At 47.7% G+C, this 21,582-nt stretch overlaps 1 protein-coding gene and 1 non-coding gene across 2 annotated transcripts; one reads left to right on the forward strand and one right to left on the reverse strand.

The window, feature by feature from the left end:
- The first annotated feature begins 10,792 nt into the window (after positions 1 to 10,792).
- Positions 10,793 to 10,866, forward strand: EV420DRAFT_t357. The gene has a single exon. It is a non-coding gene; the product is annotated as a tRNA-Val (tRNA).
- Positions 10,867 to 13,318: 2,452 nt separating this feature from the next.
- EV420DRAFT_1602954 (uncharacterized protein) lies at positions 13,319 to 13,686 on the reverse strand (the record flags this gene model as incomplete). The annotated part of the gene is made up of 1 exon (XM_060475033.1): positions 13,319 to 13,686. A coding segment is annotated over exon 1 (223 nt), but the record flags the coding sequence as incomplete, so codon positions are not given.
- Positions 13,687 to 21,582: the final 7,896 nt, after the last annotated feature.

Consider the following 21,582-nt stretch of genomic DNA (forward strand, 5'->3'; position numbering starts at 1 on the left):
ACAACGACACTTAAGACACAAGGCGCAACTCGGTAGTGAAGGTTCTTATTTATCTAGATGCATTGATTGTAAAATCTTAAATGCTTAATGTTTATCCCTAGAATAACACTGCCATTGGTATCTAATAGGTATACAGACACTAATACACTGTCAACCAAGGACTAGGTCTACCAAATATCAGACGGAGACCGACGAAATGTCGAAAAAATCTCACCTTGAACCGACGACTGCACGCCGACCCTTCCCTAGGATGCATGTAGCACATTTACTCTCTGTAAATGCCAACAATCAGCTCGACGACAAGCAAAACACGAGGAATACACTTACAGGAGCGACAAGGTGATGTCACCGTTGACCTTGGCCTGGATGGCAATCTCAACCTCGAGGTTAAGGTCAAGGCGCAGCTTCACAGCCGCGGGGGGAGCAGGCTTACGCTCAGAGCGACCGACGATCTGTCCGCCGAGGACGGAGGAGGATTGGGTAGGTGCGAATTTGGTTTCTGGGGCAGACATTGTGATACTGAAGAATATCCACCCCTCCAGGTAGTCCTTTTATACGAGCATCGACACCCGGATTAGGAACAGGGCTAGAGCCAACGTTATAATTGTAACCCACGCAAATCGGGTGCCTCGACCGTTGTAACCAGCAGACTTGATTGCTGATGCAGGTGAAGAGAAGGCTGCGACGCGCACGCTTTCATGTACGTAACCACTTTCCACTAACATATTTCATAATAGAAAGCATACCCCCATTCTGATAGATACAACGGAACTCTCGGGTTCGGGTCCTTCGACCGGACGCGCAAATTAAATAACGGATTGCTATACCACGGGTTCCGCTATTTACCCGCTTTCAAGGTTGTTTGGAACCCTCGCTTTGACGTGCGGTGTTTTTGGCCCGTGAGAACGGTTGCCGGTGACCTTCCTCAGTCCGTTGCAATTTCCTTCACCAAGTCGACAATCGCGGGAGATGCCAGTCCGGTCCGGGGTAGCGCATTTCAATCTGTCCTTATTAACAATCAAACATAACCCTTGGCCGCGGAACCGGAAAGTGACTTGGAACGTCAACCCAACCAGAACTGCCGGACTGCCCAACCCAACGGGCTTCAAGTTTCTCCTGCTACTTCTAGAATCTAGACAGCTTCTCCCCCCTCTCGACACCAAACAAGCACGTTGCAGAAGATTACGAAAACGCTGTTCGACGAGTCGGGTCGGGTTGGAAACTCATTAAGCGCCACGACCGCCTGTCGCTCTACCTAAAATAAGCCACCATCGCGGTCTATTTGTCTGCTTTTCCCCGGATCGATATAGAAGCAGAGGATGACAACGACGACAAGTCCATCCATCCGCGTCGCGAACGCAAATCCCCTCGAAATTTGTATGTAATAATAATAAAACCTTTATTTCCTGTCTGAAACATGGTTCACCTTCTAATTCTACACTTTAGTTTCGAAACCGAATCAAGTTGAGGCACCCGATTTGCTAAATGCACCATGGCGCAATCCTGGTCCTAATCCGGTGTCGATACCCATATAAAAGGCCCACCAAGTTGACTCTCGTTCTTCAGCATCACAATGTCTGCCCCAGAAACCAAATTCGCACCTACTCAATCCTCCTCCGTCCTCGGTGGACAAATCGTCGGCCGCTCTGAGCGCCAGGCTGTTGCACCCCCCGCAGCCCTCAAGCTCCGTCTTGACCTTAACCTCGAGGTTGAGATTGCCATCCAGGCCAAGGTCAACGGTGACATCACTTTGTCGCTCTTGTAAGTCGATTTTGTCCGTGTCGGGGTTGAGCTCGGCTAAATGTTTGGTTTACAGGCAGTAAATGCTCTGCGGGGCATGGAGAGAGGGGTCGGAGCGTGTTTCGGCGGATTGAGGTGAGATTTTTCGTTCTTACTGGGCTTTGGGCTTGTGTGCTGAGGGCTTGTGCTAGGACTCATTCGCGTCGATTACTTTCTTCTTTCCCATCCTCTCACGTTCCCTTAGTACCTACACCGTATTAGTCTTCATGAGCGTTTTCGTACCTGCGGAATTTAATATCAGTGTTGTTTTTTGGGACATGCATTTCCGTTTGAGTCTGGTCTTCTTTTGCCTGGTGAATGTTCAATGAACAAGTGTTAGTATTGAATGCGCGTTGGAGGCACGCCGCCTTCTCTTCGGGCTTTTACGTTCAACAGTGCGTCGGGTTCATGATGCCCACGAGGTTAGACAGTCGCTAGACAAAGTCCGTACGTCCCCCGCAGGCTCCTACATCGGCACACCGTTCGTGACTGAAAAAAATCATTGAGGCATACGACGAAGCCTTCAGCAATCGTCGACGTTGAGATACTGCATAGTTTGGCGACAATGTCATCATAGCGCAGCAGATAGCAATTGGGGCAGAAGATTCATCACCCGACATAGGCCAAGGAGGCCATTTTAAAAAGTGTGACTCTTGGTCTTTTAACCTCTGTAGCCGAGCCTCAATACGAACAATAACTGATTAAAGGAGCAGGAAAACATCCCTTGCAATTGGAGTATTCTGCCTCATCTGATATTGAGCTCTTTCTGGTGGAGGGCGCAAACAGCATGCCAATGAGAAATGTATCACGACCCCCAACGCAGCGCTCCAAGCATCGACGGCCGGAACAAGGAAATCACGGACAGATTTTTCCCACTTGTTTGAATACGTTCTGGGCTTCGGGTTTTGCAGTACATCAATCCATTTCACTATTAAATACATTGAGTTATGGGAGAATAAACCTGAATTACCGAGTCGCCTGTACTTATGTCGCGCAATCACGTTTCCGAAGACTGAGCTACATGTCTCGTGACCGTGATAGTTGCCTTTTTCGACGAGGGGTGTCGTCCTGCTGCGTCGTCTATCTCCTTAAAGCCGGAAGAGCCTAGTCTATCTTCAGGTTATATTGGCAGTTAGGAGTCCAGAAATAATAACCGGTGGTCCAGATGTAACGGGTTCCACTTCTTGACTTGCATCTCCAAATTGTCCCGAATGAGCTCGGATATCGACTTCTATATCTTGATCCGTACAAAATCCCCCACCCCGCAATATCGAACTGTACTTCGATTGGCGTAAACTTCCGTCATCACGTACCGTCCATTCCAGCCGCGGATGGGATTTTCTTTCGACACCAACAGGCACTGGCTCGAATTTTCTTGATAGGTGAAGCCTGCAGCCTGGCCTTCATGTTCTTAGGGATATATTTCGTGATTCAAGGTTGAGTCGCGACCGATGACGTGCCTAATTGACGATACAATGATGGACAGCTTTGGAATAAAATGTCCTGCTGGAGATGTGAGTGGGATCCGTAAACCCACTGAAGTACCTACAGACGAGATACGTCAGCGGCCAGGGTTGGTGTTGACAGGATATCGCATCGGATCAACTTTGTCAAATGGCCTGGGCGTCGAAAGGAACGCGCTATTCAACACCATCGTCTTGGATAGCTGTCGCTCACAAATCGGTGGGGCTCTCAGGATCAATTTGCGCAAAGTGCCTGTATTCGTGTACGTGAAATTGAACAGGTGCATAATGGGTAGCCAAAGGTACCGCTGACAACACAGAATTGAGGACTACTTCACCGGAACAAAGTCCCCTTCAGATTATTTCTGAAGACCGAGATGCGTCACTGAGGTTGTGGGTGAAGTCATCATGTACCGACGATCACTGCGAGAATTGGAGTGTGATGTCCGACATCGTTAATGATGCTGAATTCGAAATCGAACATGGACTGGTACAGTGTTGAGTACTTGAGTGACAGTACAAGATATCAAAGTAAGAGATCTGAACAAATGTCAGTGCTAGCGCATCACGGTAAAAGATATTGAATAGTCATCATTCAATACGCCGCAAGAAATCCTCTCCTCCATCGTGTCGTACAGAATTTCTGGCTATAAGAGATCTACATCCGTGTAAAGTGACAAAAAGTCCAGCTGTCGTCGTCGGCATCGAGGGTCGAGGAAAAGATGGTTTCAAACTCCGACAACTACATTGGGCCTCATAGTAGGACTTTTGCACACTTTCAACTTGTACACTCACCTCGCGGCGGACGTCCTATATGCGATTTTGGCCATTTGGATCTCGTAACATACACCCAGATGACTCGATGCGCCTCTGAGGCTCTGTGTTCAACAATAGTAGCCAACTCTAAGCGTAAATGCCACGGAACATACAACTTACGGCGGCGGACCAAACGAGCGGCTCCGAGCCCGACCTTCTGTGGGCTTCTGTGTCGGAAAACTGATTATCCAACGTGGTACAATATTAATCAATCGATCACGACCCTGATAGTCCGGAGGAGAGGACCCGTCTACGCTATGCACGGCTCAGTAACATGGTCATTCCCCCCAAATTTCAACCATTCCAAAAGTGGGGTGACATCTATGGACGTCCTTGCTTCAACAGGTGGTAAGTGTTGGTGTTGGAAACCTGATTGCTCGACCGTGCCCCTCTCGACTCGGAGTGGAGCATCCGCTCTACTAAATGATATACCCTTCATCAAGACTCCATTTCGTTTCCAGAAAGCGTCTGCGAGCTTTGGAAAGCGTTTTCGATAAGACCGTTCCTTTTTCGATACCAACCGTTCGGCTCAGTCTTCACAGGCATACTCTTCAGCTTCGATAGGGACTTGTTACCCGGACTCTTACGTCCTTAATCATGCGCAGAAGCCTGAGAAAGTGAGTCTACCCGCTACGACCTTGAAGACGTCCGTTTTATTCTTTACCTACATAGTGTGTTTCATTTGAAGCTCAACAGACAGCTTTCGGCGAGTGAATTAACCTCCGGATAGGAAAGTAAGGCCAGAGACTCTGTCAAGAAGATCAACGACTCTGGCCGTTAACCAGGCTAGAAGGTATAAACGTTAACGGCCCACATAACCCGGACATATGGACATTTTCCCGGTGCGGAAGATAACGAAGTGTATCAGAAGAGGTATGTCGTGTCTGCCGCGTAAATAACAGACTCATCTTCACCCCATATCTTTTTTTTGTATTATTCTATTCACTTTATGGAATCGCCATATCATATGGCGATTCCCAACTTAGAGAAGGCACACAGGTATATGGCCCATATGCCTGTGTGCCTTCCCTAAGTTGACTCAGCGGAAATTCGACCTCCGCCTTTCACATTACACAATTCAAGGTGGCTTTATTTTTCCTTTCTCTCGGCGTTGAGCTCATCACATCACAAACGAAGCGTCCAGTATGTGCCAATGACGTTCCTAAAACCTTTCTGGGGCCGGAATATTATTGAGGTCTTTCCACAGGCTCTTTCCACGTGGCGTTAATACTGAGCCCCAAGTTTCGACAGTCAGTCCACATCGGACGATAGATATATTTTCGAGTACTTTATATAGCCCGTGGTATCTCTATGAGTCCAGCGCCCTTCAACTTTTCTGCCTCGGTCCACTTACGAGAGCCCGACAATCTTTCCTCGCAATGACGCCGTCCTCTGTTATGACCCCCATCGCCCCAGACATTCGCAACTTATCCTCCACGGATGTGCGACGACCCGGCCCTCCAGACAAAGACGACAAATCCATCGTCTCGCAGATGATTGAAGACGCGATCATAGATATCGAGCATATGCCCGTTCATGACGATCCACGAGGGTGGTCAAGACTTCGCAAGGTGAATCCTTTTCTAGGTCGTCCAATCACCACTGTTTATGACTCTGCGGTCCAGAACTTCATACTGGCTGTGATATGCTCGGGCTCAATGATCGCCGGGTTTGGCGCCAGTATACAAAATCGTGAGCTCCTCTAAAGATTGTTCTTTCTAAGTTGCATTGACATGATATATAGCTGCGAACGAAGAGATGGAGAGAGACCTGTCTGCAACGAGCGGGGAGATAAGTTGGAGTCTATCGCTGTTCATCCTCATGCAAGGGATTACTCCTCTTCTTTGGAGCTCTATCAGTGAAGTGAAGGGCCGCAGGGTATGTTACGATCCAATTTCATTTGTCTACTTATTAGCTTAATGGCGTTAGTTTGTTTATCTCATTTCACTTCTCATATTTACTGTTGGCTCGATTGTCGTCGCCACGAGCAAGACCATTGGCTTGTGAGTCTTCTCTTCTTCGCTGCCCGCTTCTTGTATTCATTTACGCCTGCCTTAGGGTGATAGGAATGCGCGGTGTGCAAGCACTGGGGTAAGTCTTGCTATGTCCTTGGCTGTATCTTCTCCTCACTCTACTCAGGTCAAGTGCCGTTATAACTATCGGTGCGGCTAGTCTCGCAGATATATTTGACCCAGTGGAGAGGGGCACGAAGGTGAGTTTGCTTCTAACACAATTGTAGTACGCTGAATATTTGTTGTTTCAGATGGGCATATACTACATTTCCCCTCTGCTTGGGCCATCCCTAGGACCCGTCTTTGGCGGAATCCTTACGACGGGATTCAGCTGGCGTGCTCCGTTTTGGTTCCTGACCATCTTAGCCGGCACCGTTTTCTTGTGCTTCTTGTTCTTCTTTAAAGATACGTTCCGGAAGGAACGAAGCTTTGCGTACCAGGCCGTGCTGAAGCGTCTTTTGAAAGAACGGGCCGAGAATCTGAGGAGGGAGAAAATTTCGCAGAAGAAGCTGGTAGAACAGAATGACAAGAATGAAATAGCAGAAAACGAGAGCCCTGTCGCGACTGTTGACGTAGAGAAGCAGGAGCCAACATTGCAAACCGATACATTGGCTCTTCCTGTCATAACGCTCACCTTGAAGGATGTCGCTCCCATTGGCACATCATGGCTGGTCATCCGGCGGTGGAACAACTTCATACTATTGCTGGCTTCCGGTAAAGTAACCATCCTAGTAGTAAAGACTGCATCTACTGACTTCGTACTTAGGTATACTATTCTCGTACTCCTTTACCGTGGTATACACGACCTCTCGCACCCTGGGGAATGCTTATGGATACGATGCGCTATACACAGGCCTCGTGTTGCTCTCTTACGGACTAGGTTTGCCAACATTTTTGTCCCATTTGCCGCGTATTTTTCAGAACTAATACGGACGTCGTACAAGGTTCTATGGCAGGGAGTATACTAGGAGGCCGCTACTCTGATCACGAGCTAGCAAGGCTTACAAGAGAGAATGGTGGTAGAAGCAGCCCGGAAGTACGCCAGTCTTTCTCTGACAGTTAAAATCCGAATGCGCATCGCCTTCCTGTAGATGCGCCTCAACAGCACACTGCATGGACTTTGGCTTTTCCCCGTTTCCGTTGTAGGATTTGGGTGGGTGTTGGAACGACATGTGCATATTTCGGGGGTATGTGCAATGCTGTTTTTATCTGGATGTTTTGCAATGTAAGTCCTAGTCGAGAAGGATACGTTCTTCTGACAGTCCTCTAATAACTTAGTTATGTTTTTTCGAGCGAATTGGCATACCTTGTAGATGCCAACGTAGGTCGTTCATCCAGTGCTGTCGTTTTTAACAGTTTATTCCGTGGAATTGCGTCTTTTATTGCGATAGAGATTGCGGTTCCTGTTCAGGTCTGTCGCGTTTACTTCTAGTATACCGTTCTCAGGACTTACAGCCTGTCCTAGGATGCGCTTGGTGATGGTATGTTTATTAGCCGTTTTCTACGTGCCATTGACCGTTTATGACACTCATCGGTTAACTATAGGTTGGATGTACACTATATTTGGTATTATACAGGTGATCAGCGGACTGTTGGTGTTACTGGTAAGAGTAAAGGGGAAGAAGTGGAGAACACAAGCAGAAGCTCGCGAAGCTCAGGCAGCACAAAAGTCAGCTATGTAATGCCGACGCCGATACGTCATCAAGAAACCATTCTCACTCATAAAATGTAGTCCAAGGCGTAGAATAGAGGCCTGGTGCAAAGATCTTGGTTATAATTTTTTTTTTCGAGGTTCACTATTACTATCAAGGAAGAATAGTCCACAAGTGCCCATGCCCGCCTTCAAAATACTATTTATGCCACTCCAAGTCGCCTAATTTCACATCACGAAAATCAGGATCACTCTTCCCATAGACCACCGCCGAGACGCGTCGGATTCGTGTCTAGGAAGAGATTTCGGATACGATACCGGCTTTATCAAGCTGCTATATCGACCGGAACTTCAAGATCTACGTAATATGATATCGTAAAAGCACATGGGACCGATGTCGGTGTCTTGTTCTTTGAAGAAACGCTACGGTCACTGCTCACTTCACCAACTGAGGAACGCGGCAGTCTAATGTGCGGAAAACCTCAAAAGCAACATTGATATTGGTATGTCTGCGTGCATGAACTCTGAATACTAATACAACGTCGGTAAAAGGGGGAAATACAGAATAGGAAGAAGGCAATAGAAACGGTTATGCGCTAAACAGATAGGCGTCAGGATCAATAACGGTGGTCCTTCGCAAAGCGGATCTCACCGGAACACGACAACTGTAATCCAATACCCTCCTTCCAATCCTACTGCACGTTTACTCACTGTAAAACCAAACCGTTAGTATGGTGCGCTCAAGGCGGTCATCATGGCCGTCAACTCACAGGAGGGAGAGGGTGATATCGCCGTTGACCTTGGCCTGGATGGCGATCTCCACCTCAAGGTTGAGGTCAAGACGGAGCTTCAAAGCTTCCTTGGGAGCGACGGTGCCCTGGTTGGAGCGAGTAGCAACTGAGGTAGAGGTTTCTGGGGCAGACATGTTGTGAATGGAGAAAGACTCTCGACGAGGTAGTCCTTATATATGCGTACAGACGACGTTATTTTTGTGCCATGGCGCTGGGGCCCGTGAACCGGAGGCCTCGACCTTGAAGACGAAGAAGAAAGGTCTTGCACACGTAACAGTTCCTATTTCAAAAAAGCGTAATGCTCAAATGAGGATTCCAGGCCTCTGGCGATGGGAGTGGGCGAGATAAGCGAGAGATTGCAGGGCGACGGGAGAACGAAGCTATTTATAGTTGTACTTGAGTCCTTCGCTATGTTCCGAGTTTCGGTAACAGTGGGTGTCTGTGGGTCCCAGGTTACAGTTTGGACGAAGATGAAACTGTGGGCAAGGCTGTCATCCACTAAGTCATTAGTATAAGAGGTATAAGATACACTGAAGTTACGTACCATGGCCGAGAATCTTCATGGGGTAACACCAAATTTTTTCCCTTTGGTTACCAAGAAAATTTCACAGAGGACGCGTTCTTGTACCTGACTCGTTACCATGCGAAACAGAAACGTTGCGCGCAAAATATCAAGAAACGACAGGAAGGCACCTTTCATACTTCAGTTTGGGGGTTTACTTGTGTGAATTGCCCCGCCTGACCGTTTCGTCTAGTCGCCACATTCGTTTTCTCGTAACACCGCCACCTTGTTCGCCTTCGATTATTGAAATTCAGCGTAGGAAGGTGTAAAATATCGTACCATAGTGAAGACGCGTTCAAAGTGCTAAGATCTGGGGTTGAGGCGTGGGGCACGTTTGTGCATCAAGTGACCCTGCAGAAGCCTTGAGGACACCGGTCCCAACATCGACCGAGGCAAACTTGGTGCAGATGATCCAGCCTCAATATCTCATTTCTCCTTCCAGTAGCCATTGTGAGATGGACTCGTATTTCTACACAAATTGAGAAGCCCGAAGCCTATCTCTTGCCGTGGTCATGGTCGTCGACAGCCAGCATCGCACGTGCCGACGAAGAGGGTCCATGTTAATTAGCATGGAGTTCGATTCCTCCGACGTGCTCTTTTCTCAGTAGACGAGTCGAATGTCAAGTTTTGAACATAGTAAGCATCCTTCAAACCGTAATCGGCGTGATTCTTCGACCAGATCTTCTGTGACTCGCGTAGTATGTGTGGAACAAGACTGCCGGATCCGAGCATGACTTTAGCGCTTGTATCTCCGACTCGAGAAGAATGAGGTCGACGAGATGGTTGGCAGGAGGCAAGATTCGCACGTGGTCTCGTCCGGCCCGTTTGTTTGTCTGCCTTCTTTATTCCTTCCATGTACATTTCACTTTACTTTCTCGCTTTGAGACGTCGTTTTCTGAACCTAAAGCTGGAGAGAAAGACAAGACCGCGCCACGGCATAAGGACGACTCACCGGATTGCGACATACTAAGCTGGCAAAATTTGGCCGTGAGTTTCTCTCTGGCTCGCATGGACACTGCTGTGTATTGCTACCTACCTACCTACCTCCAGTCAGTCGCGTCACCATATTGTTATCGTTGCTAATTTAGTAACCATAACATTCAATGTAGCGTCTAGTCACAACAAGATTGCACAGCCGTGCTGCCAATGGCATTTGGTGGGATGCTCCTACTTGGGTCGGCGCCTCTTTTCGAACTTCTTCACGGACAATATGCCCGGTTCTCAAGCGGGAAGATCCTTGGAGAAGTGGCCAGCTGGGGCTAGCTTGACACGAGCCCTCCGACCTCGTACGTGGATAACACCTGAACTCGGGGACGCTTTGTGTTTGCTGAGATGTTGGTGCTAAGCACATTAGTATCATGGCCGACTAGGACTGTTCGTACTCACGCGCACTCAGATGCAAAGATAATCTCCTCTACTCAGACATTTATTCTATACTCTGTTCTCCCGTCTTCTGACTTCCAATCGACATCCCTTCCCTTTTATCTCACCTCGCTGAATCTCCACACTATTATGGATCACGACAACGGCATCTAACGAAGAGTGCAGATCACCGTGTACACTGGCACCCAGACGTGGTCTTGCGACTCGATGCTCATGCCTCAGGGCCGTGGTAGCAGGACCATCATGACCACGATGCGAGATAATCCATCCGCAAGTTCAGGCTCGGGTATTAGTTTCCACCCAAGGAGTTGATGCCAACGGGTTCGAAACGTTATGGGTTGATGGCGAAGCTGGTTATCGCATCTGTCTTACACACAGAAGATCCTCAGTTCGAACCTGGGTCAACTCATAGACGATATTCTGGATCATGCATATCATTTTGACCCTCTTTCTTCTTTGCGGTTAAATGACACACCCGTGACCCCGGGGCAGGGGGCTCAAGGATCAACGGCGAGGTTTATCAGTCTCGTCCATGTTTTGCATGAACTTTGAAGCTCTCTGCATAATGTATACAATGTGCATGGCAGATGTACAATTGGGCCGTCTCTTCCGGATAGACTGCCGGCCAACGTCAAGCTGGATTTTCCCGCGGTCGAGCGAGAATCATGTGTGAGGTGTTCGTGAGGATTGGGGAGGGGATGGAAGGAAAAGCAATGGCGCCGGTGTTACAATGAGGGGAAGAAGGAAACTTGTTCAATTGACAAATTTCATCCGCGATGCTCGACATCTACCTCGAGACTCATTATTCTTTCGTTGAGGTTTGCTTCCACTGCTGCCGCCGATTATAGGTGTCAGGTTTCTTGGATAGTATGTGACGATACTTCAATTTGGACCTGGCACGGCATGACGTTGATTTTCTGTAGGTAACTACTTGTTAACTGGTACCAGGTAAAGGGAAACATGATTAACGGAGGATCAAGTCTTCGCTGGGGAATGTAAGGGAGACAACAAAAGGTATTAGAACTAATTTTGCCAATGATTATATCTAATGGGACTTTTTGAACAGTCCTATAGGAGACAGAAGCTTAGCACAGAGAAGTCTTTAGAGAGCAAAAAAATTACCAGCCCAACAACGCGTCCACTCGATCCAAGTTCTGCCGTTATCACGAACCAACATTTACTCGCTACAATCACAATCAGCTTAAGAATACCGGGGCAGCCGAATTCACTCACAGGAGCGAGAGCGTGATGTCGCCGTTGACCCTGGCCTGGATCTTGATATCGACCTCGAGGTTGAGATCCAACCTGAGCTTGAGCGCCTCCCTTTGTCTTCCATGGAGTACTCTTGCCACGGGGACGTGGGCGACGTGTTTATCACCTCCAACGATGGAGTGATGGTCGGCGGTGGCGACTTTGGGAGCGGTTTGGGGAGAAGACATGATACTGTGGTAGTTGTGGTGTCTGGAGTAATATCCTGACAGGAGCGGCTTTTATATGCGTAGAGTGGAGGGTGGGAAATACGAACAACGTTGTGGGCGCGTCGTCCTGTCAGTGAACTAGCCGCTGAGGAGGGGGATCGACTAAAGCTCCGGCTACGTAACGGCCGGTTTACATGATGATGTCTGTCAACCTGAGTACTCTGCGGTGTACACCGAATTCCTGCCCAACTGTACCATGAAAAGCTCGTAATGGAGTTAGTATCTCCGACGTGAAACTGGGGAAATGAAGTCTAGATTACAGCTTCCCCAAGAACTTTGTTGTCCTTGTAGCAGAGCGTCCTCCTGTGTTACGCTCAGTACATCTGACGACGATCATTCTCTTTCCCCAGCAAGCGGTACTGTACTATTTTCACAGTCATCCACGGGTCAAGGATAATTCTTGGCTTTTTTTGTGCCATGCGAACATACGAATTGATATTCACCGCAGTCGAGGTACATTGGGGTTTGTTACATGTGGATACGACGACAGCGTCCCTCGTCCCGTACATCAGCTCTTACTCACTGTGTCGGCGCTGAAATTCAGCCTATGCATCATCCCTGCGTTTCTGACTGGTACGTGCCTACCGCTGGCTGTCATTTTTCTTGCCTTTGCGACCTGGTATAAGTCAGCTTGGGCAGGGGCGCAGTGGTGCAAAACCAGTGTGGTAGTAATTAAACTTGATCTTGTTCGAAAGAAGACTCAGACGTATCAGCGCTCAAATACGGTGAGGGCTGTTTGGCAACTTGAATGAGCATCAGTAAAGCTCCCCTTGAAGAGCGGTAAACAGACTACTCCGACATTCTGTTGGCGTTCCATAGAGTTCTAGATATCTGGACTCGATATGATGCGAAAATTGATGAATGAGGATAGGTATTAGAAATATCTCTGGAAACACTTACCAGGAGCATGAATGAAGACCACTAGCTTTGGAGCTCGATTGATGATTCTGCGCGCGAGGGTAAATTGCTTCAGGCTTCGTGAAATATACGCGAAGCTGCGTTCATGTATGTTTCGAGCTTCATCCCGCAGTGTATCAACTGATCATTGTGCTAAGTCTCCGATGAGTCGATTTATGGATGAAAGTAAGACAAAAGTAGGGATGTGCACCGTACCGTTACGGATACGGCCGTACCCCTGACGGATGGATACGGATATGGATGGACCGTGTCCGTACCGTAGGAGCAAGAAAAGCGAGGTTCACGGTACGTACGGGTATATGTACGGACGTAACGGCCGTATTACGGTCGTAGAATACACTCAAAAGACCTGCATGCTCTCCGCAGCATAATACTAATAGTCATTGTCGTCTCCATGTAGAGAAAAGAAGATCTACTATAAAAACAGTCAGTTTCGAAGTCTTTCAGGGAATCAAAGAGACTTACACATCTTGCGTTCATGAATTGCGTGGACAAAGTCATTTTGGTGGTCTGTATCGTAAGAGTGGCAGTGAGTGTGGACAACAATGGGAACCTAAGCAAGGAATGAGTGAGGTATGCACATCTAATACTCCGGAGTTTGTTGCATCGTGCCAGGTGATACGGTACTGGTTTGATTTGTAAAAAAAACAGATTGACGACGGGAACTTGCACATTGCTGAGACAAATGCAAATTGTCATAGAGAGAGGGGGACTACGCATGGCTCATTGGAGTAGGTTGGTCAGGTAATTGGCGTACCTTGTACCAGGTTGAATTATTTAAGTTGAAACACTCGACAGATTACCGTGGCAAGCAATTTTCAGATGAGAAAGCGGAAAGGGAGTACCAAAAGTGGCTTCGGTTTGATATCAGTTGCAGCTGCCGTATACGGCCGTAACGGCTTGTCCCGTACGGTTGTTACGGGTACTCACCGTACCGTGAACCGTACGGTACCTTGCAGTCTCGCACTCGCAACGGTACGGACCCGTATCCGTATGTGCCGTACGTATCCACCGTATTACGGATACGGTGCACATCCCTAGACAAAAGACCATGGAAATCAGATACAATAGATAGTCCAGCAGAGGATGCTAATTTTATCACTAAGTGACTTTCTTAAGTACCTTGCATACATCACAGGCGCGGGATCGCGTTTTCAAATGCCGAGCTTGATATCTCGTGACCGTGATTATTTCCTTTTCCGGTTTTCGGGCCGGCGGCTTGACATTCGCAACTCAGAAGTCTTGACTACAGGCGTAACTGCAGGAGTAGCAGTACATAGTGACATCGTATCCTTCTCAACCTAAATGCGACGGCGAAATCGTGCGACGTAATGAATACTTAGTGTAGTACAACCCTTGATGGACGGAATTCGAGTCGATGGAGTGACAGACTTACTAGTAAAGCATTCTGGCAACGAGACTGTGTTTGAAACCTATTTTGGTACCGTCTTCGTTGACATTGCGGCCGCACTCGTTTTTTACAATGGGGACGAGTTCTTTCTTGCAGAATGATGGATTAATTAAGCGGAAGAAGCGAACGCGTCTAAAATAGTACAAGTAGAAGATTTCGCGTTAATCAATTCTATTATCCCTCTTTTGAAAAGGCATAGCACCGAATTCGACTAATGCAGCTAAGTAGAAGCATAAATTTAGCCATCATAGAGAAGACCTGCAATTGGAAAACACCGACTTGTTTATGCGCAGCAACTTTGAAAATGATGATAAATCACTGTGATGATTTATTCGCTGAAGAACAAGCAAGTCGTCAGAACTTAAACCGTCCTCAGAGATAATAGACTCACAGGAGAGAGAGCGTGATGTCGCCATTGACCTTGGCCTTGATAGAAATCTCGACCTCAAGGTTGAGGTCAAGCCTAAGCTTCAACGCTTCCCTGTACGGCTTGGCGACAGCGTGAGCATAAGTTGGTTTGTGAATGGCAGCGTGACCATGGGCAAGAGTGCCAGGGGAGGAAGCGCGAGAAGCAGACTCTGGCATGATGATACTAGTGTTTATTGATACTGAAAATCCAGAACGCACCTCTCCTTTTATACCGGCCAGAGAGTAAGGACGTCTTGCTGCCTTACGCCTGGAAATTAGGTACCGTCGGCGGATAAATTCGAGCGCTGTTCACGTCGTTTCGTAAAGTGTGCGGAGCGTGACCATCATCAACACTGTGCCTCGGGTGACATCTGTCCGCTAGAACTGGACTCGGACTCGTCGAGACCCTAAAGAGGTACGGGGCGAAGGTGCATAAGGATCACATCGGTAGCACAGAACACCTGGTACCATGCACCAGCGGCATATCGGATTTCCTTCCGAGTGCACGAGATATTTTGAGAGATTCCGGCGCCATAGGTACCAGGCTTGCTTGAATGTTCCTTAAAGATGAAGCCTGCAAGTTTGCCTTCGTGTTATTAGGGATTTATATCTCGTAATTTCAGGATGTGTTGGTGTCCTCTCGTGGCCGATGGGATGCCTAATTGACGAAACCGAATCAATGATGAGCAATGAAATGGAATAAAATAACCTACTGGAGATGCATAAGTGGACGCTATGCACGCAGCTGGTAGAACCGAGGTGCGTTGCTAAAAGGGTACAACAGGCCGTCATGAAACAGATCGAGCGCAAGATCCAGTAGCGTTGATAATATCGAGTTCGAATTGTATATGGACTGGTACAGAGCAGAGGGGTAGTAAAAGAAATTAAGGTATCAGACCTGAAAAAAGATATGTCACTGCCAGTGCATCGTCCGTCGAAGATAATAAACACACCTCTATTCAGCACCACAAGAAAATTTCCTTCTTCCATCGTGTCGTACAGCAATACATAGTCATAATGTCAGGCAGAGTATTTGCAGAAGATTTGATGAAAAAACAACGAAATGCAGCATCGTCGTCAGCATTTGGTCGGCATCGTCACGGTCGAGGAAGAGATCGTTTCAAACTCCGACATCTGCATCCTTCGCAGCGATCATGAACTTCGGCTGAGGTGACTGCAACGCATTTGGTCACTATCCGATTTATTCTTCAGGTCTCTCGACGCTGCGCTAGCTGTAGAAGACTATCACCAGGCGAACAAGGTAAAAACAGTCCGACTGCGTTACTGCGTACGTTCGCATCACACAATGTACCTGTCGTGGACCGAGCAAAACTCTGCTACTGTACGCTTTGAAGTTCCACACCGGTCCCTAAAGTTTACTGTCACAAACCTCACAGGCAACTGTAAGACTTCAAATTCCACAGCAACACTGATAATAGCATTTAATAGGTACCTATTTAATTGCATATAATTCCAATGGTGACTTCAAGAAGCACGCCAAAATGCAGAGAAATGGAAAGGCACGGTATAAGGGTAGTATCTATCTTAAGACTTGAAAATGGATTTTCCCGACGGCAGTCCTGTGGTATCTCAACGCTGGAATTAACTCAAGGACGCGAAGCCGAGACTAACCTGATGTTCCGACAGTTGCCTCTTCGACTGCTTAGTGCTATGAACCTGCGGCACATTTACTGCCTAAAAGCAAAATTCAGGAAACGATAACTCGGATGCCAAACAAACCCCGGGACAACTTACAAGAGGGAGAGGGTAATATCACCGTTGACCTTCGCCTTAATGGCGATCTCGACCTCGAGGTTGAGGTCCAAGCGAAGCTTCAAGGCCTCCTTTTGCTTTCCAACACCTCCCGGTCCGAGGGAAGTGCGGCTGACGGCGCCAGCGGTGGGTGCAGCATCAGAGCTGTCGCTACCACGACGAGGAGCGGGTGCAGAGCCGAAGATGGAGGGAGCAGCAGCAGCGGAAGACATGATATCAGAACTGGGAAGGTTCGATGAAGTGGTCGATAAGAAGTGAATGCCTTTTAAACGACCATTGAACAGCACGAGATGTCTGGACTCTTGTTAGAGGGGCACGATGAGACGACATCTACACAAAAATCAGGTGTGTGTGTGACATTATCCTGGTGCAGTTCAAACCAGCTCCCTGACGCATCCTCAATAGTATAACCAATTACGGAGGGGCGAGGTTCTTCGTCCTAGGACAGTCGCCCGATGCATCTTGCATCGTGACTTAGCGCAAGTTATGTTGAACTTGCTGTACTACACGCGGTTGTGGGTTGAATTCAAATGCTAACTGAATGACATCTGTCGCTTTGAATAGGATCAGATGTTCGAGATCTATAACGGCCTCAGCATGCCGGGAAATTGGCAGAGCACCCGAGCTGGCAGCTCAAGGGCACTTCGTTCGGACACGAGATTCGGATGCTCGGAGTATACCGTTAGTCAAAGAGAGGTAAGTGCGACATGCTACAAAGGTATCTGGACACTTCCCGCATTCAATCGCCGTTCTTCGCGTCACTGATCTCAGCAACTATTGGCTACGAGTAGTCATGTCAAGTGCTAAGAATATGCGACGACAGTGATTCCCCACCGTGCTGACTGATGAGATGGTCAGCGATGTTTCAGAATTAACGACACGGAAGTGACGACGTCAACAGTGCCACAATGATTGTTTGTTTTCCAACTCGAATTTCGTTCCGGAGTCGCCTATTAGAGTCATAGGCGACGCGAAACAACTGAAATAAACTTCCAATTTCTAAAAAGTGAGAGCCTCGTCAGAGTAGTCAAAAGAATGCCAATATTAGTGGTCTGGCCTTCAAGTGTTTTATATAAAAAAGGCACGGTTAACGAGTCAAACAGTTACCAATCGACTGCAAGGTCCTCTAGCTTCCTTTTTGTCTCATTGGCGGACAGTTTGAATTTTTGGAAAAGCTTAACGGATCTGAGATTCAGAAATTTAAATTTACAATGATCATGATGGTTTCAGCTGAGCCAAATTCAAGTCTCCTCTACATCCTGTCTTCATCCCCCAACTTGAAGGCTATCTGACGGCCAAGGAACCCAAATAAACGGGAAAATCGCTGGCTAGCGTCGCTAGCACAAGAAAATTTGGTCCAAAGCTAACAGACCGTCGAACTCATTCCAATCGCGTTCGATTGTGCCAGTTGTAGGCCGATCAAAGCGTTCACTTCCAATTGGGGCTTGTCTGATTACCACAAGATTACAAGACTAAGCATTGTACATGACAATTTCAATTTTGATATGTTCCAACGACGTCCTTTTGACATTCTCCTCTCTACCTCACACTAAACATATCCTTCGTTTCCATCTAGCACTTCAACATTGATTATAGGCTACTGTAGTCGACGAAAACGGTTTTCTATTCAACTTTTCTTTGCTAAGTTTATGCCATTCCCTACATCGGCTTCGAAACTTCGTGTTCTCCATCTGCTAAAAAGATCGCGTATCTTAATTTCGCTGCTGAAGCTTTGGAATGTGATCAGGCCATCATTTGCCCGCTGTCTTTATGTTCCTCTTCCCTACGGCCGCCAACCTATCTATGAGTACATAGTTTTTGCGTCAAATAGAGCCAATACCCGAGAAACGCGGTCATCTTCACAAAGCGACCCAGGTACGCAGCCAAATAATGGTCCTATTGATCCCAGCACCATCCATCATATACGTATCCGTTGTCCCTTTTATCAGCCATTTGATACTATATCTCATCGGCAACAACGGTCGTTTAAAGCTATGCCTCACAGAGGCCAGTTCACTCGCTGAAACGTGAAATAAGCAAAGGTCTTGGGAGCTTCAGATATGATAAAGGACTCACAGGAGGGAGAGCGTGATGTCACCGTTAACCTTTGCCTTAATGGTGATGTCGACCTCGAGATTGAGGTCCAACCTTAGCATCAAGGTCTCCTTGGGAGGCACGGAGATAACCCTGCTTCCTGCACGAGCGGGAACCCCGCCCGCTGAGGTGCTGATGGTTGGGTCAAAACGCATGTATGCAGCGGTACGGGCCGGATAAGAACGACTAGGCATCCTTGTTGGGCAAGTCCATCTCAGACAGAAGAAGCTTTGTGTTCTGTAAAGGAGAGAAAGAAGAGCTGATCGCCAGGAAGCAGGAGAACGGTTGGGCAGCCTGCGCGACCTGCGCGACATGATCTTAGCTAAGAAGAGAGCCGGCTGCCTGGTCCATTACCAACTGAGCAAATTATGGGCGGGCAAAGTTCTAGGTACCTAACGGACATATCAAGTCAGGGTGTCCTGCGGGTTGCCTTCAGGACCCACTTGAGCTAGACCTTGAAGTGTGTTCTGATTTTCCACGGACGCTATTGATGGATCTTTGGAACTCCGTTGAGTTGGCGATGTGGGTCCATACACCAAATTGTTGAATTGGCTTGGCGTCCGCGTCTCCCGGTACTCGAACTTTTGCTCTTTTGTTTTTTTTGAAAAAACAGAGCGTGACACTGTTGTCATCTTCAATTTTTTTCAACTCTGCATGCCGCTGTACGCCACCCCGTTAATGAATTTAATAACGGGTATGCTCAGTGCTGACCGGATTCATCCGGTACCGTAGGAGCGATAGACATATTAGCAAATGCAGATGATGTTCAATGAACGTTCGAGACCTACTAAATTAGTGAGCGATTAAATTGTAGGAATCAGGCAGGCCTCGCCTCGCTGTTGCTAGGGAAGATTCATCAATGGAACTGGAACCTGTTGATGATGCAGTGTGCATCTGCCAGCGGTGATTTACATACCCGCATAACTTAGGAAAGGTATCAAGTTCCTTCACCCGTGCAATGGCAATGGATGTGCAGAAAAAAGCATGACATAGGGTCACTCCATCGTGTACATACCTGGGAAATCTGTAAGGTCCAGGAATGTCCAAAACTGACCAGACATTTGAAGTAGAGAAGCTTGATACTCACGGGCCTATTTAGAAACGCGTGCTGTGGCGCCCATGTAAATGTAAATTGCAACGTTCCCGAGTATCACCAGACTCCCACGGCACTATTAGATAGATCCCTGCGAAATTCTGATCTTATAAGTCAACTTGCGAAAAGTCGGACAGTGCAAAGCTTTAACAGATACCGCAGCGCGGATTGTTCGCAATCACTTGGGATTCAATACAGTAAGACCTAAAATACAGACGTCTGATCAGTTGAGGATGTGTTCGCAGATTACCTCAAAGAGTCGAATATAGCCTCAAAAGCCAACGTTCCTCTGCTCCTCAAGCCATAAATAACCTTCTCGGTCACCTTCTGGTTTGAGATGACATAAACACACTCGGGTTTGAACTCAATCCACAAGATGATGTGTGTGCTTGATCCGGCTTACCGTGCTTGCGAGTATCTAGAATACGATCAAGCAGTATCAATGCAAAAAATAGATGTTCCACACCATAAACAACGACACCATATCAACCAAAGGGTTGCCAAACGTCATCCTCGTATTCGGCGCCATCCAGAACAACTTGTGGTCGATTTCCCACTCATAATGTGAGGCATGAATAGAGCAATACCACTCCCCGTAGCAACGAACAATACCCGCCTGAACAGTGGCACGATCCGCAACAAGTCACACGTCGGGATCCCGTGAACCCATACCTCTTTGGGAGGGTGTTAATCATTGTTGTTGACCAGTCGCCAGCTTGGGAGATGATGATGGCAGGGATAGAAATGGTAGCAAAGCTATGTCACTTGTATAGTGGGTCAACAGAGAACCGCTGGAATGATCCGGGAACGGGGTGAGAGCCTGATAAAAATAAGATAGACGAAGAGAAGAGAAGAAGGACGCTATATACCGTAGTCAACGAACATTTGGACAGCGTGGTCAGAGATTAACGACGCTGCGCATGGGAACCTTTTGAAGTTTGGACCCAAGGCAGGACGATCGAACAGCTGAGGATGATCATCAGCCAAAAGAGGAGGCCGGATGAACACGAGCATTTCCCAGAAATGTCTGGTCCCTGTGATCATTCTTGACGACGGTCTCTGTAGGATCACGTTAGACCAAGTTCAAGGGAAATCACGCCTTTCTTACCTGCGCCCAAACTAATACAGTTACAGTCCACCCCATGAACCTATTTACGCGTTCAAATGTGTCGTGACGCCTCACACGATATATCGGGTATACAAAGATGATGATGCTTGTCAAGAAACCCAGAATGTGGTGCGTGAGGACAACTGTTGCCACTGATTTCTGAATGGCAGAGAATCAGTGCATGAATCAGACAGTTAGTGAAAGGAGACTCACTCTCTCGTTGTTGGCTAGCTCCCTAGTAACTTGTATTGCGAGGAGAATCAGCCAGACCGGTCCAGATGCCGTTGCATCAGAGTAAATTCCTCCATGATTATATACCCTTGCAACGAGTTTACATCCAAAAGGCCATCTATCGAAAGCGTCAACGTCAGACCTATCTCTAAATAGAAAAGGACTCACGACCGAGAAACCGTAGCAAGCAACAGTGAACAACGTATTGATAACCAGGCTCTTGCGCATAAGGATTGCGATGAAGAGATTCGAAACGGCAACAGAAGTGCGGCTGTTTTGCGAATTGCACCCTCGAACGCGTAGGATATGAAGATGCCCATGCTGGTGATGAACGTCACCGAAAAAAGACGCCGATAAATAGAGAAGGCCTACAATCGCAAGTTGCGTAAAAGACGCGACTAAACTCTTTCTGGCACATCCTCGTTTTCATAGCCATCCAATGGGTTCATGTTTCTCGTCAGCGAGTTTGGGCGACGCGAGAGATGGTAGTCTCGGTGGGGCTACTCGGAAAGGAGATACCATTGGAGAACTGTAGGTGCTCATGGTAAATGTGGGTACACTGCCCGAGTCGGCGGCTTGCACAGTCCCTGTAAATTGACAATCGTTCGCGC

This window comes from Desarmillaria tabescens, assembly GCF_030435595.1.
Source record: "Desarmillaria tabescens strain CCBAS 213 chromosome Unknown EV420scaffold_262, whole genome shotgun sequence".
Taxonomy (NCBI): Eukaryota; Fungi; Basidiomycota; class Agaricomycetes; order Agaricales; family Physalacriaceae; genus Desarmillaria; species Desarmillaria tabescens.